Below are 18,484 nucleotides of genomic sequence, written 5' to 3' on the forward strand. Positions count from 1 at the left end.
ATCTCCATGACTGAGGAGTGAAGCAGTGATGTTCCTGGTCCTGTTGAGGGTCCTACCTGCCTGACCATCTCAGGGAAGTCGTACACATAGGTGGTCCCCAGAGACTGGGCCTGGAAGCGCTTGGACTGCAGCAGGTCCTTGGTGACGTACGGGGTGTTGATGAGCATGCCATGCAGGGGCCCCTGCTTGTCCCCATACGCCTGGAACATGATCTGGACAGGAGGGGGGAGGACGAGTCAGGCACCAGACCACCAGGAACACACGCTACAGACACACATGCTACAGACACACGCTACAGACACACACCACCAGGAACACACGCTACAGACACACGCTACAGACACACACCACCAGGAACACACGCTACAGACACACACGCTACAGACACACACCACCAGGAACACACGCTACAGACACACACGCTACAGACACACACCAACAGGAACACACGCTACAGACACACACGCTACAGACACACGCTACAGACACACACCACCAGGAACACACGCTACAGACACACACACTACAGACACACCACCAGGAACACATGCTACAGACACACACCACCAGGAACACACGCTACAGACACACACGCTACAGACACACACCACCAGGAACACACGCTACAGACACACACCACCAGGAACACACGCTACAGACACATACGCTACAGACACACACCACCAGGAACACACGCTACAGACACACACGCTACAGACACACACCACCAGGAACACACGCTACAGACACACACCACCAGGAACACACGCTACAGACACACATGCTACAGACACACACCACCAGGAACACACGCTACAGACACACCACCAGGAACACACGCTAAAGACACACACCACCAGGAACACACGCTACAGACACACACCACCAGGAACACACGCTACAGACACACACCACCAGGAACAGTTCATCTCCACTGATGCACACAAAATCACTCACTACAAACACACACACTCTACTGACATGTAAACAGCTAGTTCATCTCCACTGATGCACATATACAGGAGCAGTTAATCTTTACCAACACAACCATAACCACTCTCTACCAACACAACCATAAACACACTCTCTACCAACACAACCATAAACACACTCTACCAACACAACCATAAACACACTCTCTACCAACACAACCATAAACACACTCTCTACCAACACAACCATAAACACACACTCCATCAACGGCCACACACAGGGACAGTCACTGACACAACCACAGGGACCCCAACACGCCCCTTCCCAGACAGACATGGAGGGATGGAGTCATCTAGACTGACCTTTTTTGCTCTGTTAAATTGCTGCACCAGTCCACACTTGACCGGTGGGGATCTCATTCTATTATGACTGTAACTGTTAGCTGCTCCTGGCATTCTCTAATCCCTGCTCTCCTCTCTCTGTCCCCCCCACACACATCCCTTGTGGTGTGGGGGGTTTGAGTTGTCAGCACCTGCCTGGTCGTCGGTCAGCCAACGCTGGACCTGGTCGCGAGTCTCCCGGTCCTGTCCTACATCTATAAAGTTGAATAATGGATTTTGGTGTTTTAAAAACCCATCGACACTGTATGACTATGTTTAGCCTGTGTTCTGCTCCTCTCTCTCACCAACCGTCTCTGGAGGAGGGGATCCCTCTCTGAATTTCTCCTCTCAAGGTTTCTTCCATTTTTTCTCCTGTTGAGAGTTTTTTGGGGAGTTTTTCCTTGTCTTCCTTGAGGGTCTAGGTTGGTTGAGGGGCAGTTCTATGGGCATATGTGAAGCCCTCTGTGACATGCTTGCGTGTAAAAAGGGCTATACAAATACATTTGATTTGATTTGACTAATGAAAATGCCTGCGCACAATGCTGCTTCATGTCCTCCCATCCTAAATAGGAACCACATTAAACACTTCTCTCAGATTCAAAACCATGGAACTAATGAGGCACATATTCCCCTCCACTGCAGAGAGAATGGAAAGATGTGTCATGTCATTATTTCTCTGTCCACCTTCGTAAGAGTTCCAGCTCGTCAAACTGAGAGCTGTGCATGACTACTGCCAGCACCTGTTACCTGACAGGAAATAGACCCAGGACAAGGCATGGCTACTGCCAGCACCTGTTACCTGACAGGAAATAGACCCAGGACAAGGCATGACTACTGCCAGCACCTGTTACCTGACAGGAAATAGACCCAGGACAAGGCATGACTACTGCCAGCACCTGTTACCTGACAGGAAATAGACCCAGAACGAGACGACACAGCCTATGGATGTGACTTTAAGAGTTAGGGTTAAGAACATGTCCTCCTGAACAAAGGACATGTTTAGGAGGCTGGACAACACTGCCTGGACTTCCGCCAGCAGTCACTACTAGTGTGTGTGTGTGTGTGTGTGAGATGTGTGAGGGCCCCACCTGACGGTCTTTGGGCCCCACCTGTCCGGTGCGGGAGTCAGTGACCTCCTTGTACAGGCTGATGTCCAGGTAGTATCCAGACTCGTTGGTGAGGAACAGCCGGATGGGGATCTGCTTCCCCGTGGGTGTCAGCCGGATGTTGATCTTCAGTTCAGCCTGCAGCACGCGCAGCTTCCACAGGCGGCTACCGTAGCGCATCACCATGGAGCGCACCGACTCCTCGATCTGGTATACAGGGGCAGGGGTCAGGGGCAGCATAAGTGCAAACAGCTAAAACAGCTTCACACATAGAGGGACATCCCGGTAATAGACAGTTCCAGCACACAGCCCCCCCAGGGGGACCCCGGCAGCCCCCAAGGGGGACCCCGGCAGCCCCCAAGGGGGACCCCGGCAGCCCCCAAGGGGGACCCCGGCAGCCCCCAAGGGGGACCCCGGCAGCCCCGTGTCTGGGACCCCACCCACCTTGGAGGGGTCCATGATGACGGTGGGGACAAAGTTGAGGAAGATGTGGTTGCAGTCTGTACGGACGGTGGTGTTGTTGAACGCCACCTCCAGCTCATCCATGGCCTCCAACAGCAGCCGCTCAGCCTCGTTGTGGAGGTACTCAAACGAGGCTTCCTGGACAACACACGGGACAGTCAGGCTGACACACACGACCACAGACACACGACCACACACACAGACACATGACCACACACACACAGACACACGACCACACTCCTCACCTTGGTAACCAGGTCTGAGTGGCGGATGATGGCCCTCACAAAGAAGCGGTAGTCCGTGACCTCGGTGCCCACCTCCACGCGGGCGGCACCCAGGTACAGGTGCATCTTGTGGTTGGCACAGGGGATGGCAGTCAGGGCAAAGTTCCTCATGCGGTTCAGCTCCAGCTGGAAGGCAAGAGCCGGCTCCAGGTGACGGTAGATCCTGTCCTCCTCGAACTGGACACAACAACATGGTCAGACCACAACCACACGGTCCTACACAGCAGGGAGAGAGGGGTCTCCTCCACAGAAAGTCCCCTCGTGGGTTCCCTGTAGGAGGTTGGTCCCTGAAACCTAACCCTCTCTCCTGGGTTCTTCAGGGTTCCTTTATCTCACTAGAGGAGCTATTTCACCTTCAGGGAGGATGGAACCCGGCCCAGAGCCACAAACAGCATGAGGCAGGAGAAATCTGCAATCTCAGCCTGCTAATGCGTGTCATTTTTCTTCAATGGGCGACATAATTAAATAGTTCATTACTTTAATGAGGTTTGGTGGTGCCATTGTAGTGAACCTGGCAACAACCGGGACACAACCATCAATTATCAGGATGGAGAGAGACCCTGGTAGTGAGGACCACACTGGAGAGACCTGTCTGTCTGTACTGGGAGAGCAGACTCACCTTGTCTCTGGCACGGAAGGTGAAGAACTTAGGGAACTCTCTCTGTATCAGAGAGAGAGAAGATAGAGAGAAGAGAGATAGAAAAGAAGAGAGAGAAATAATACGAGTTACAAATGTGTTCAGGTGTTGTGAGACACATCATCACCCTTCCAGAGTGTTAGAGGTTAGTGACAGTCAGAGCTCTGAGCAGTACATACACACATACAAACTAACCCTAACTACACACATACTAACCCGAACTACACACAAACTAACCCTAACTACACACATACTAACCCTAACTACACACATACTAACCCGAACTACACACATACTAACCCGAACTACACACATACTAACCCGAACTACACACATACTAACCCGAACTACACACATACCAACCCTAACCCGAACTACACACATACTAACCCTAACTACACATATTAGCATCTAGACATGGCGCTCACAGCTCAGGATATGGTGACAGGAGGGGTGAGAATCTGACTAGACGACTGTCAGCCACACGTAAGTAGGCTGTTCTCTCTAGAAAGTTCTCTAAAGGGGTTCTCTGAAAGGGTTCTCTGACTCTGGACCACAGGCAGGCAGGCAGGCAAGCAGGCAGAGCGTTGACAGCTGTAGGAGCTACAGCCAAACAGGATTACAGGCGTCGCCCACCTGCCTGTACATACAATACCTGTCTAATTACACGCCTAACGCCACGGCAACGCTGGCAGGCAGACACCGGGCCACTAGAACACATGATGTCCTTTAATTGTAGCCGTTACCCGCCTCTTTCCAGGGTGTAAATTGGGGAGTGTTGTAATTAGGCGGGTAGAAACCCTAACCCTGACCCTAACCCTGACCCTGACCGGGGAAAGTGAGCTGCTTCCCCGTCGCCACGCCAACCATGATTGTACCCTATTCTTTGCTAATTCAAACAAAAGGTGATTACAGACACAGCAGTAACAGCTACATACTGAGGGATGAATAAACCAAGAAAATTATCCCCGGAACCAGTACATCCTAGAATGCTGGGAGGTGTGGGGAGACCAGGACAGCAGTCCACACGGTAAATCAACATGCAGTTGGATGCTAAAACACACTCGCTAGCTCCAATCCTCACAGAAGAGGCTGCAGGTATGGCTCTCTGTGGTGTTGGAGGGACAGGGTTCCCTAAGCATAGCCCTAACCCTAGGCCCAACACCCTAGCAAGGCTAGCCTGACTTCCCAGGTCCACAGTGGGGCAGTAGAGGTGTGGAGGCTGGCTGGGGCTCACAGGGGGGGTTTTGCCCCTCATGACAAAGCCAGATAACGAGGAGGTAGTGGGAGAGGGTGATTATCTCATCAGGCCTGTTCTTCTCTGCCTGAGGAGGGGAGTGAGCAGGCAGGAAGCAGGGGGAGAGGCTGGCATTTATCCAGCCTGCTCAGTGGAGAATATATATATATAACAATATATAGATACACTTGGAAAATACTCTTCATTGTTGCTGAGTGGGGTGGGGGGATAGATCGAACCCCTCCCTTCCTCCACTCCCATTCCTTAACTCTGACCACTGAAATACTAGATCATCTTCTGCTTTCTATTTTCACTGAGTACGTCATGCTGCATAAAAGCGATCAATGAAACGTCAAATGTGATGTAGATCACATCCTTTCATTCTACTTACATGAAACCTCTGGTCGACCTCACAGTTCACCTGCTTCCTGAAATCCTGAGAGCCCAACCCCCAGGGAGGCCAGGCGGGACAGGAAGAGGAGAAGAAGAGACAGGAAAAGACAGGAAGCAGACAAAAACAGCCAAATTTAAGATGCTAATTAGGACCAATCGCAGGTGAGATAATTGACTCTTTTTATTGTAGTGATCTCTCTCTGGGTAGAAGATTGGGGAGAGCTGATAAGGAGCGCAGGAGACATGTGGAGGAGGGAGGAAGAGGGCAGGGAGGGAGGAAGGGAGGAGGAGAGAGGGAGGAAGGGAGGAGGAGGGAGGGATGAAGGGAGGAGGAGGAGGGAGGGAGGAAGGGAGGAGGGAGGAAGGGAGGGATGAAGGGAGGAGGAGGGAGGGATGAAGGGAGGAGGAGGAGGGAGGAAGGGAGGAGGAGGAAGGAAGGGAGGAGGAGGGAGGAAGGGAGGAGGAGGGAGGGATGAAGGGAGGAGGAGGGAGGAAGGGAGGAGGAGGGAGGAAGGGAGGAGGAGGGAGGGAGGAAGGAAGGAAGGGAGGAGGAGGAGGGAGGAAGGGAGGAGGAGGAAGGGAGGAGGGAGGAAGGGAGGAGGGAGGAAGGGAGGAGGGAGGAAGGTAGGAGGGTGGAAGGGAGGAGGGAGGGAGGGATGAAGGGAGGAGGAGAGAGGAAGGAAGGGAGGAGGAGAGAGGGAGGAAGGGAGGAGGGAGGAAGGGAGGAGGAGGAGGGAGGAAGGGAGGAGGAGGGAGGGATGAAGGGAGGAGGAGAGAGGGAGGAAGGGAGGAGGAGGAGGGAGGAAGGGAGGAGGAGGGAGTACCTTCTGCGCCACAAGGAAGGTCAGTCTACGGATGCCATGTTCGATCAGCAGGGATTTCTGGGGAAGGAGAAGAGAGAGAGAGGCAGATGAGGAGGAGGTACTGTACCTCCACAGCAGCAGAGGGCACTGGAGCAGACAACCCACCTTGGACTGGGTGAACTCTCTGAACATGGAGGCTAGGCCGTCATCATCGATGTCACTGTCAGTCTTGATGGCAATGTTTAGGATGTGGATGGGCTCGTCCTGAATGCCCTGGGTTTGCACACACACAAATGCACGCAGTCAGACACACAATTCGATGAAAGAATCAGCCAAACTGTAAATGCATCCTAATAGTAAAGTCTGGATTGGGACTCCCAGTGGTTTGCACCTGTACAATAGATAAATCCAACCTCACCCCCCTCACCTTGCTGTCCTCCTCTCCGTACAGCACAGGATTGCCCCCCTCAGGGAAGGTGGGGCTGGGGGGAGGAGAGTCAGAGAAGCAGCTCATAACATCTTTAATGTTCCTGCAGGTGGAGAGGAGAGCTGGGTTAGACATCATCACAGCTAGGACCAGAGGAGAGCCAGGGGGCTAGAGTAGGGGGCCAGAGCAGGGGGCCAGGTGGCAGGGGGGCAGAGCAGGGGGACAGAGCAGGGGGCCAGAGTAGGGGGCCATGGGGCAGGGGGGCTAGAGTAGGGGGCCAGAGCAGGGGGCCAGAGTAGGGGGCCAGAGCAGGGGGCCAGAGTAGGGGGCCGTGGGGCAGGGGGCCAGAGTAGGGGGCCAGAGTAGGAGGCCAGAGCAGGGGGCCATGGGGCAAGGGGGCAGAGCAGGGGGCCAGAGCAGGGGGCCAGGAGTAGGGGGCCAGAGCAGGGGGCCGTGGGGCAGTGGGGTTTCTCACCTGCAGAACTCCTGGAAGGAGCGGAAGGACACCATGGCGCCCATGCGCTGGCAGGGCGGGGTGAAGGAGGTGTCCAGCAGCACATCCGTCACGCTCACCACCCCATAGTGGTTCAGGTTGGACGAGAAAGACATTCTGGAACAGAGCACAGTAACCCTATCAGAACCCTAACCCTCGCCCAGACCAGCCCACAGCCCCCACCCAGGAGGCCCCAGTCCTGACTCCTCACTCATCCCTGGACTTGTCCCTATCTGAATGAAGAGGCTGGCAGAGAGTGCACGGTTGGAAAACAGTCCCGTCTAAATAGCTCTGACTTGTATGAATGAAGGTCAAAAACACCAGAACCCCAGAAGGTCAGAAGTGGATAAACGCCACATAGAGTTCCCCTCTGGTACAGCGGGGGTCAGAGAGTTCCCCTCTGGTACAGCGGGGGTCAGAGAGTTCCCCTCTGGTAGAGCGTGGGTCAGAGTTAATCTGGCCAGGCCAGAGGACACCAGAGATTTCCCAGAACACAGACCCAGGCCACAGACCCAGGAACCAGTAACCTGTGAACAGCAGCTTGAGAAACCATCAGGCGCCCACCAGAAAGTCCTCCCAGGATGTGAAGTGAGATGCAGATATCTCAGTGTTTAGTCTTCTCAGAAGATGCCCAACGAAGCCCAGTGGCCAGACAGGGGGACAGGGGAGTGTGTGGGCTGACCTGTCCTCAGAGCTGCCAGCTGGAGGTCTCTCCTCCTTCAGCCCCTCTGTGAGAGTGCTAGCAGCCAGCGCTCTGCTGGCCTCAGCCTTCCTGCCAGCCACAGGAGCAGGCAACCTCCTGAGAGCAGTGGCACAGTTCACACAACCGCATGTTTCTGATGAGGATAGCAACTCTTCTTCTTTTACAGTCATAGTTGGTTATCCACCCGTAATGTTTGCATGCATACACAGAATACAGCAAGCCATACAGTACTGTCCTACAAGGCATACTGCTGGACACACACACACACTCGTGTTTTTTTTTGACGTGGGACTTCTGACAGGTATGCTGCCAAATGACGCCATGCTGTCACCTCAGAGATCAGAATCATACGAGATCAGAATCATCAGAGATCAGAATCATCAGGACAAATCAACTGAAGTTAGCTCCAGCCTCCAAATCACAATGTTTGTTTGTTAGAAATTCAAAAACATTTAAACAGGAACAAACAGCATGGCCAAACAGGGTTTGCAACTCAATCAGGACAAATCTTTATTTTAATATTATTTTATATTTATAGTTGATATTCACAATGTGAGACAGTGGGCCAAATGCCAATGTTGTCACATGTGTTGTTCTGAGCATCACCAGAGACTGGCCTGATGGTTTAGGCCATGATGCAAGTCCAGTAAATATGGTGACAATAAAGAAATGTTTTTACCTGTTTAGAGTGGGGATGTTCCCTCTGAAATCAAACAACATGATTACTGAAAGGTTAGTGGCAGGCAGCAGCAGGAGACGACAGTCAGGGTGCTGAGTGTGTGTGTGTGTGCGTCTGAGTGTGTGTGTGCGTCTGAGTGTGTGTGTGTGTGCGTCTGAGTGTGTGTGTGCGTCTGTGTGTGTGTGTGTGTGCGTCTGAGTGTGTGTGTGCGCGTCTGAGTGTGTGTGTGCGTGTCTGAGTGTGTGTGTGCGCGTCTGAGTGTGTGTGTGCGCGTCTGAGTGTGTAAATACAGTGAATGTTTTACTTTAAATATGGTCAACTATCAACACAGCCTGACACCTGTTAGCAGTCTGTAGAGACGCTGTATCTCGCCCTCATTCCCGGGGTGAGAGAGGCAGTATCTCGCCCTCGTACCCAGGGTGAGAGAGGCTGAGTGGTGGGAATGTGCTAGAATAATATCAACATCTAAAACACACGTCACCATGACTGCCCCTCCACAACATGCAACATGAGCTCTGTCTAGCTGTTCTACAGGCGTATTATCAGGTCAGTTCATTCCTGGAGAGCACACATGCTGCTGTTAGTCCGTGCCTGTAACTAACACGATAAACACACACATGCAGGTGCCCTGCACTTGCAGCAGAGACATTGTTGGGGGTCTGGTGGTTAGTCACGCAATCACAACCTAGACTGACGTCTCCACTCCCAACATCAACACACTGAACACAACCACTCTGAACTATCCGAGTGGAGCTGGTGGAAGAGGGGTGGTTATGTGCAGCCGGATCAAAGAGGATAATGTGCAGTTTCTCACTGGTCAACTGGTGATGACATCGTAAAGATGCAGTCTATTTGTTCTTAACTCTTCTCACATCCAGCGATCTGATTGGATGAAACCAGAAACACAGCACTATGGCCATGGAGACAGTCAGAGCAGCTCTGCTACAACAGCTGCTCTACAGGAGTCCCAATACAGGGTCAAGACAAAGCAGTGAGGACGGGACACGGAGGGAGGGGTTAAAAGGTGGAGGTACGTGGTTATGGGGCAGGGCTGCAGGGCGGGGTCACCTACCTGTTGGGGTGAGAGGTGGGCAGCATGAATTGGAATTCTACAATGCAGGTGTTGTCTTTCAGCTGCCGATGCTGGACACTGTTCAGCTCGTAGGCAATGTAGGCTCTCCGCACGTACACCTGGGGGGAACATACAGGACTACTGATGTAGGACTATTGAGGTAGGACTACTGATACAGGACTACTGATACAGCACTACTGATACAGGACTACTGATACAGGACTACTGATACAGGACTACTGATACAGGACTACTGATACAGCACTACTGATACAGCACTACTGATACAGCACTACTGATACAGCACTACTGATACAGCACTACTGATACAGCACTACTGATACAGGACTACTGATACAGGACTACTGATACAGCACTACTGATACAGCACTACTGATACAGCACTACTGATACAGCACTACTGATACAGCACTACTGATACAGCACTACTGATACAGCACTACTGATACAGCACTACTGATACAGGACTACTGATACAGGACTACTGATACAGCACTACTGATACAGCACTACTGATACAGCACTACTGATACAGCACTACTGATACAGGACTACTGGTCTCTCACCTCCAAGGCAGCCATCCTCACTACCTGGTTGCTGTGGTAGAAGAAGTTGGGCAGCACATCAAAGATGGACGTCTCCGACAGGATGAGTTTCTACACAGAGAGAGAGAGAAATGTAGAGAGTGATTCAACAACATATAAGTGAGCTGTTCGAATACCTACAGACAGACAGACAAGTCTAGGGTCGCTACCTGCAGGTTCTCGATGCAGAACTGGTGTCCGTACATGTCGATGGCAGAGAGAAAGATGGACTCCACCTGGTTGTGTCTCAGCTCATAGGAGGGGAGGTGGGAGGCAATGAGCACCTGGACAGAGATGGAGGGAGAGACGGCGGGAGAGATAAAGAGAGGGCGAGGGTGAGGGTAGGAGGGGCATGGTGAGGGTAGGTGGGGCATGGTGAGGGTAGGAGGGGCATGGTGAGGGTAGGAGGGGCATGGTGAGGGTAGGAGGGGCATGGTGAGGGTAGGAGGGGCATGGTGAGGGTAGGAGGGGCATGGTGAGGGTAGGTGGGGCATGGTGAGGGTAGGAGGGGCATGGTGAGGGTAGGAGGGGCATGGTGAGGGTAGGAGGGGCATGGTGAGGGTAGGAGGGGCATGGTGAGGGTAGGAGGGGCATGGTGAGGGTAGGAGGGGCATGGTGAGGGTAGGGGGGGCATGGTGAGGGTAGGGGGGGCATGGTGAGGGTAGGAGGGGCATGGTGAGGGTAGGAGGGGCATGGTGAGGGTAGGAGGGGCATGGTGAGGGTAGGAGGGGCATGGTGAGGGTAGGGGGGGCATGGTGAGGGTAGGAGGGGCATGGTGAGGGTAGGAGGGGCATGGTGAGGGTAGGAGGGGCATGGTGAGGGTAGGAGGGGCATGGTGAGGGTAGGAGGGGCATGGTGAGGGTAGGAGGGGCATGGTGAGGGTAGGAGGGGCATGGTGAGGGTAGGAGGGGCATGGTGAGGGGAGGAGGACTGACCTGGCGTGCCCGCAGGGCCACCTTGGCGTTGGTGGTCTTGCTGAGCTGGGTGAGCTCAGTCAAGATGGTCATCAGCTCGTCTGTCAGGGTGGGATCCCTGCCACACAACTGGTCCTGCACACACACACACACAGCTCAGTATTCAGATACAGCCCCCCCCCACACACACACACACAACCCGCACAGAGGTTCAGGACTGAGCTGCTTAGACGTACGATGAGCATGGTGACCAGCAGGTTCTTCTTGGTGACCTGAGCATGGGAGAAGATGTAGTTGAGCACGGTGGCCATGTCCCCCTTGTTCTCCTCACGCAGCATGAACACACACTTGTCATAGTGTCCTGGAGCAGCAATGCAGGACAGACAGGAAGCACAGTTAGTGTAACAGCGCCCTCGTGTGGGCAAACTGAAAAACTACCGGTCTGGCTGAAGACTGAAAGATGTCAGTCATAGAACAGGGTCGGTTTATCATCACCCTATATGCTAACACTGCCAGGCTCTGCTGTTAAAGACTGGCGGGGACGTTTCAACGGTCTCGACATCAGTACAGACATCCCTCCTGTCCCTAATACCCCGCTCAGTACAGACATCCCTCCTGTCCCTAATACCCCGCTCAGTACAGACATCCCTCCTGTCCCTAATACCCCGCTCAGTACAGACATCCCTCCTGTCCCTAATACCCCGCTCAGTACAGACATCCCTCCCGTCCCTAATACCCCGCTCAGTACAGACATCCCTCCTGTCCCTAATACCCCGCTCAGTACAGACATCCCTCCTGTCCCTAATACCCCGCTCAGTACAGACATCCCTCCTGTCCCTAATACCCCGCTCAGTACAGACATCCCTCCTGTCCCTAATACCCCGCTCAGTACAGACATCCCTCCTGTCCCTAATACCCCGCTCAGTACAGACATCCCTCCTGTCCCTAATACCCCGCTCAGTACAGACATCCCTCCCGTCCCTAATACCCCGCTCAGTACAGACATCCCTCCTGTCCCTAATACCCCGCTCAGTACAGACATCCCTCCTGTCCCTAATACCCCGCTCAGTACAGACATCCCTCCTGTCCCTAATACCCCGCTCAGTACAGACATCCCTCCTGTCCCTAATACCCCGCTCAGTACAGACATCCCTCCTGTCCCTAATACCCCGCTCAGTACAGACATCCCTCCTGTCCCTAATACCCCGCTCAGTACAGACATCCCTCCTGTCCCTAATACCCCGCTCAGTACAGACATCCCTCCCGTCCCTAATACCCCGCTCAGTACAGACATCCCTCCTGTCCCTAATACCCCGCTCAGTACAGACATCCCTCCTGTCCCTAATACCCCGCTCAGTACAGACATCCCTCCTGTCCCTAATACCCCGCTCAGTACAGACATCCCTCCTGTCCCTAATACCCCGCTCAGTACAGACATCCCTCCTGTCCCTAATACCCCGCTCAGTACAGACATCCCTCCTGTCCCTAATACCCCGCTCAGTACAGACATCCCTCCTGTCCCTAATACCCCGCTCAGTACAGACATCCCTCCTGTCCCTAATACCCCGCTCAGTACAGACATCCCTCCTGTCCCTAATACCCCGCTCAGTACAGACATCCCTCCCGTCCCTAATACCCCGCTCAGTACAGACATCCCTCCTGTCCCTAATACCCCGCTCAGTACAGACATCCCTCCTGTCCCTAATACCCCGCTCAGTACAGACATCCCTCCTGTCCCTAATACCCCGCTCAGTACAGACATCCCTCCTGTCCCTAATACCCCGCTCAGTACAGACATCCCTCCTGTCCCTAATACCCCGCTCAGTACAGACATCCCTCCTGTCCCTAATACCCCGCTCAGTACAGACATCCCTCCTGTCCCTAATACCCCGCTCAGTACAGACATCCCTCCTGTCCCTAATACCCCGCTCAGTACAGACATCCCTCCTGTCCCTAATACCCCGCTCAGTACAGACATCCCTCCTGTCCCTAATACCCCGCTCAGTACAGACATCCCTCCTGTCCCTAATACCCCGCTCAGTACAGACATCCCTCCTGTCCCTAATACCCCGCTCAGTACAGACATCCCTCCTGTCCCTAATACCCCGCTCAGTACAGACATCCCTCCTGTCCCTAATACCCCGCTCAGTACAGACATCCCTCCTGTCCCTAATACCCCGCTCAGTACAGACATCCCTCCTGTCCCTAATACCCCGCTCAGTACAGACATCCCTCCTGTCCCTAATACCCCGCTCAGTACAGACATCCCTCCCGTCCCTAATACCCCGCTCAGTACAGACATCCCTCCTGTCCCTAATACCCCGCTCAGTACAGACATCCCTCCTGTCCCTAATACCCCGCTCAGTACAGACATCCCTCCTGTCCCTAATACCCCGCTCAGTACAGACATCCCTCCTGTCCCTAATACCCCGCTCAGTACAGACATCCCTCCTGTCCCTAATACCCCGCTCAGTACAGACATCCCTCCTGTCCCTAATACCCCGCTCAGTACAGACATCCCTCCTGTCCCTAATACCCCGCTCAGTACAGACATCCCTCCTGTCCCTAATACCCCGCTCAGTACAGACATCCCTCCTGTCCCTAATACCCCGCTCAGTACAGACATCCCTCCTGTCCCTAATACCCCGCTCAGTACAGACATCCCTCCTGTCCCTAATACCCCGCTCAGTACAGACATCCCTCCCGTCCCTAATACCCCGCTCAGTACAGACATCCCTCCTGTCCCTAATACCCCGCTCAGTACAGACATCCCTCCTGTCCCTAATACCCCGCTCAGTACAGACATCCCTCCTGTCCCTAATACCCCGCTCAGTACAGACATCCCTCCTGTCCCTAATACCCCGCTCAGTACAGACATCCCTCCTGTCCCTAATACCCCGCTCAGTACAGACATCCCTCCTGTCCCTAATACCCCGCTCAGTACAGACATCCCTCCTGTCCCTAATACCCCGCTCAGTACAGACATCCCTCCTGTCCCTAATACCCCGCTCAGTACAGACATCCCTCCTGTCCCTAATACCCCGCTCAGTACAGACATCCCTCCTGTCCCTAATACCCCGCTCAGTACAGACATCCCTCCTGTCCCTAATACCCCGCTCAGTACAGACATCCCTCCCGTCCCTAATACCCCGCTCAGTACAGACATCCCTCCTGTCCCTAATACCCCGCTCAGTACAGACATCCCTCCTGTCCCTAATACCCCGCTCAGTACAGACATCCCTCCCGTCCCTAATACCCCGCTCAGTACAGACATCCCTCCTGTCCTTAATACCCCGCTCAGTACAGACATCCCTCCTGTCCCTAATACCCCGCTCAGTACAGACATCCCTCCTGTCCCTAATACCCCGCTCAGTACAGACATCCCTCCTGTCCCTAATACCCTGCTCAGTACAGACATCCCTCCTGTCCCTAATACCCCGCTCAGTACAGACATCCCTCCTGTCCCTAATACCCCGCTCAGTACAGACATCCCTCCCGTCCCTAATACCCCGCTCAGTACAGACATCCCTCCTGTCCCTAATACCCCGCTCAGTACAGACATCCCTCCTGTCCCTAATACCCCGCTCAGTACAGACATCCCTCCTGTCCCTAATACCCCGCTCAGTACAGACATCCCTCCTGTCCCTAATACCCCGCTCAGTACAGACATCCCTCCTGTCCTTAATACCCCGCTCAGTACAGACATCCCTCCCGTCCCTAATACCCCGCTCAGTACAGACATCCCTCCTGTCCCTAATACCCCGCTCAGTACAGACATCCCTCCTGTCCCTAATACCCCGCTCAGTACAGACATCCCTCCTGTCCTTAATACCCCGCTCAGTACAGACATCCCTCCTGTCCCTAATACCCCGCTCAGTACAGACATCCCTCCTGTCCCTAATACCCCGCTCAGTACAGACATCCCTCCCGTCCCTAATACCCCGCTCAGTACAGACATCCCTCCCGTCCCTAATACCCCGCTCAGTACAGACATCCCTCCTGTCCCTAATACCCCGCTCAGTACAGACATCCCTCCTGTCCCTAATACCCCGCTCAGTACAGACATCCCTCCTGTCCCTAATACCCCGCTCAGTACAGACATCCCTCCTGTCCCTAATACCCCGCTCAGTACAGACATCCCTCCTGTCCCTAATACCCCGCTCAGTACAGACATCCCTCCTGTCCCTAATACCCCGCTCAGTACAGACATCCCTCCTGTCCCTAATACCCCGCTCAGTACAGACATCCCTCCTGTCCCTAATACCCCGCTCAGTACAGACATCCCTCCTGTCCCTAATACCCCGCTCAGTACAGACATCCCTCCTGTCCTTAATACCCCGCTCAGTACAGACATCCCTCCTGTCCCTAATACCCCGCTCAGTACAGACATCCCTCCTGTCCCTAATACCCCGCTCAGTACAGACATCCCTCCTGTCCCTAATACCCCGCTCAGTACAGACATCCCTCCTGTCCCTAATACCCCGCTCAGTACAGACATCCCTCCTGTCCCTAATACCCCGCTCAGTACAGACATCCCTCCTGTCCCTAATACCCCGCTCAGTACAGACATCCCTCCTGTCCCTAATACCCCGCTCAGTACAGACATCCCTCCTGTCCCTAATACCCCGCTCAGTACAGACATCCCTCCCGTCCCTAATACCCCGCTCAGTACAGACATCCCTCCCGTCCCTAATACCCCGCTCAGTACAGACATCCCTCCCGTCCCTAATACCCCGCTCAGTACAGACATCCCTCCTGTCCCTAATACCCCGCTCAGTACAGACATCCCTCCTGTCCCTAATACCCCGCTCAGTACAGACATCCCTCCTGTCCCTAATACCCCGCTCAGTACAGACATCCCTCCTGTCCCTAATACCCCGCTCAGTACAGACATCCCTCCTGTCCCTAATACCCCGCTCAGTACAGACATCCCTCCTGTCCCTAATACCCCGCTCAGTACAGACATCCCTCCTGTCCCTAATACCCCGCTCAGTACAGACATCCCTCCTGTCCCTAATACCCCGCTCAGTACAGACATCCCTCCTGTCCCTAATACCCCGCTCAGTACAGACATCCCTCCTGTCCCTAATACCCCGCTCAGTACAGACATCCCTCCTGTCCCTAATACCCCGCTCAGTACAGACATCCCTCCTGTCCCTAATACCCCGCTCAGTACAGACATCCCTCCTGTCCCTAATACCCCGCTCAGTACAGACATCCCTCCCGTCCCTAATACCCCGCTCAGTACAGACATCCCTCCTGTCCCTAATACCCCGCTCAGTACAGACATCCCTCCCGTCCCTAATACCCCGCTCAGTACAGACATCCCTCCTGTCCCTAATACCCCGCTCAGTACAGACATCCCTCCTGTCCCTAATACCCCGCTCAGTACAGACATCCCTCCTGTCCCTAATACCCCGCTCAGTACAGACATCCCTCCTGTCCCTAATACCCCGCTCAGTACAGACATCCCTCCTGTCCCTAATACCCCGCTCAGTACAGACATCCCTCCTGTCCCTAATACCCCGCTCAGTACAGACATCCCTCCCGTCCCTAATACCCCGCTCAGTACAGACATCCCTCCTGTCCCTAATACCCCGCTCAGTACAGACATCCCTCCCGTCCTTAATATATAAACCTATGACAGTAAATTTCTCTCACCATTCTGGAACTGGACCTCTACTTTGAGGTACTGTCTGAGAAGGTCCATCACCACTGCCTTCATGTGGCCCCGAATCCCACTGCGGTACCTGGACACACACACACACAAACAAACACACACACACACACACGTCAGTGTATGATTGATACATATTGAGAGCGCGGGGAGGGGAGGAGGACTTACTTCTGCACCAACTGGACAATGCTCTGGGTGTTCATGAAGAACACCTCCCTTTCTGACTTCCTGTTCAGGGTGGCAGCATGGCTGTCCAGGATGTTAGCGATCTGGGAGGAAACAGATTATTCAGCCTTCATCTTGTACCTAACTAGAATGAAGAATGTGTTTGTGTGTGTGTGTGTGTGTGTGAGAGAGAGACCTGCTGGCTGGGGAACTGGCAGAGCACGGATGTGATGTTGCTGGCGTACTGGGCCATCTCCTTCCTGATAGCCTTGTCCACGGCGGGGGGGACGCGTCCAGACACACTGGTCATGATGTCCTGCAGCTCCAGGAGGGGCAGCGAGGGGTCGCGCAGGGTCTTCATCAGACGCTCCACCCACTCCTTCAGCTGCACACACACACACACGCATAAATATACACACACATACATACATTACATTTACATTACATTTATGCATGAGAGAGACAGACAGACAGAGACAGAGAGAGAGAGATATGGACCCACCTTGGTGCTGTAGAAGGGCTCAGGCAGACAGTATCCACTCATGATGTGGACCAGGTGGTCCAGAGTGCTGTGGAACACTCTGTGTAGCTTCTCTCCTCTCAGAGCCACAGCCTGGATACACGGCAGGGGGCCTGTGTGGAGCTCCGCCTGGCGCACACACACACACTTAGAACCACTCAGTATCGAAAGGGGAACGTCTGCGGTACATGGTGCAACACACACACCCAACACACACACACCCAACACACACACCCAACACACACACACCCAACACACACACACCCAACACACACACACCCAACACACACACCCAACACACACACACCCAACACACACACACCCAACACACACACCCAACACACACACACCCAACACACACACACCCAACACACACACACCCAACACACACACACCCAACACACACACCCAACACACACACACCCAACACACACACACCCAACACACACACACCCAACACACACACCCAACACACACACACCCAACACACACACACCCAACACACACACCCCCTCCCCCACCTGCTGGACTCTGCTGGGGTCGTCCAGCTGCAGTTTAGCGATCACACAGCCGGGCTCCAGCACCGCCCCAGCACGCTTCACGTAGTGGATACACCCCGACTCTGCTGCTGTTAAAGTCATAACCATCTTCATCACCTGAAACACACACACACTGCATTAGTCTTCATCACCTGCATTACCCCCCACGTCTCTCGGCCCTCCAGCTCCCTCACCTCTATCTCGGCATAGCACTGTCCAGAGAACACGTGTCCTCCATCTTCCACGCTGTACTGGATCAACTTCCCTGCCGACGGTGAACGCAACACAGACGGGTCGTTCTCTCGCTCAAACACACACGTCTTGTTCCCTATGGTGACACGGTACCTGAGGGGGAACACACACACCTCTAACACGCATGTCTTGTTCCTATGGTGACACGGTACTCAGAATTATACCCACCCCTCTGTATCCAAACCCCATTAAGGAAAGTGTTT

At 53.9% G+C, this 18,484-nt stretch overlaps 1 protein-coding gene across 8 annotated transcripts in view; it reads right to left on the minus strand.

Moving 5' to 3' along the window:
* acaca (acetyl-CoA carboxylase alpha) overlaps positions 1–18,484 on the minus strand; it is a 53,900-nt gene that overhangs the window by 22,644 nt on the left and 12,772 nt on the right. For 3 of the 8 annotated variants that reach the window (XM_062485839.1, XM_062485837.1, XM_062485841.1), the window contains exons 17-39: positions 18,224–18,374; positions 18,012–18,146; positions 17,473–17,619; positions 17,167–17,355; positions 16,974–17,074; positions 16,790–16,878; positions 11,365–11,489; positions 11,150–11,263; positions 10,385–10,498; positions 10,197–10,286; positions 9,610–9,728; positions 8,538–8,561; positions 7,838–7,954; positions 7,138–7,272; positions 6,663–6,765; positions 6,401–6,508; positions 6,257–6,313; positions 5,431–5,475; positions 3,785–3,826; positions 3,127–3,342; positions 2,864–3,019; positions 2,402–2,626; positions 57–212 (exon numbers count right to left, since the gene is read on the minus strand). In XM_062485839.1, the coding sequence (XP_062341823.1) occupies positions 57–212; positions 2,402–2,626; positions 2,864–3,019; positions 3,127–3,342; positions 3,785–3,826; positions 5,431–5,475; positions 6,257–6,313; positions 6,401–6,508; positions 6,663–6,765; positions 7,138–7,272; positions 7,838–7,954; positions 8,538–8,561; positions 9,610–9,728; positions 10,197–10,286; positions 10,385–10,498; positions 11,150–11,263; positions 11,365–11,489; positions 16,790–16,878; positions 16,974–17,074; positions 17,167–17,355; positions 17,473–17,619; positions 18,012–18,146; positions 18,224–18,374 (2,758 nt within the window). The remainder of the gene's footprint in view (positions 1–56; positions 213–2,401; positions 2,627–2,863; positions 3,020–3,126; positions 3,343–3,784; positions 3,827–5,430; positions 5,476–6,256; positions 6,314–6,400; positions 6,509–6,662; positions 6,766–7,137; positions 7,273–7,837; positions 7,955–8,537; positions 8,562–9,609; positions 9,729–10,196; positions 10,287–10,384; positions 10,499–11,149; positions 11,264–11,364; positions 11,490–16,789; positions 16,879–16,973; positions 17,075–17,166; positions 17,356–17,472; positions 17,620–18,011; positions 18,147–18,223; positions 18,375–18,484) is intronic. The other 5 variants (XM_062485843.1, XM_062485842.1, XM_062485845.1 and 2 more) reach the window with 3 other exon arrangements.

The sequence above is a fragment of the Osmerus eperlanus genome, chromosome 19 (genome assembly GCF_963692335.1).
Source record: "Osmerus eperlanus chromosome 19, fOsmEpe2.1, whole genome shotgun sequence".
Taxonomy (NCBI): Eukaryota; Metazoa; Chordata; class Actinopteri; order Osmeriformes; family Osmeridae; genus Osmerus; species Osmerus eperlanus.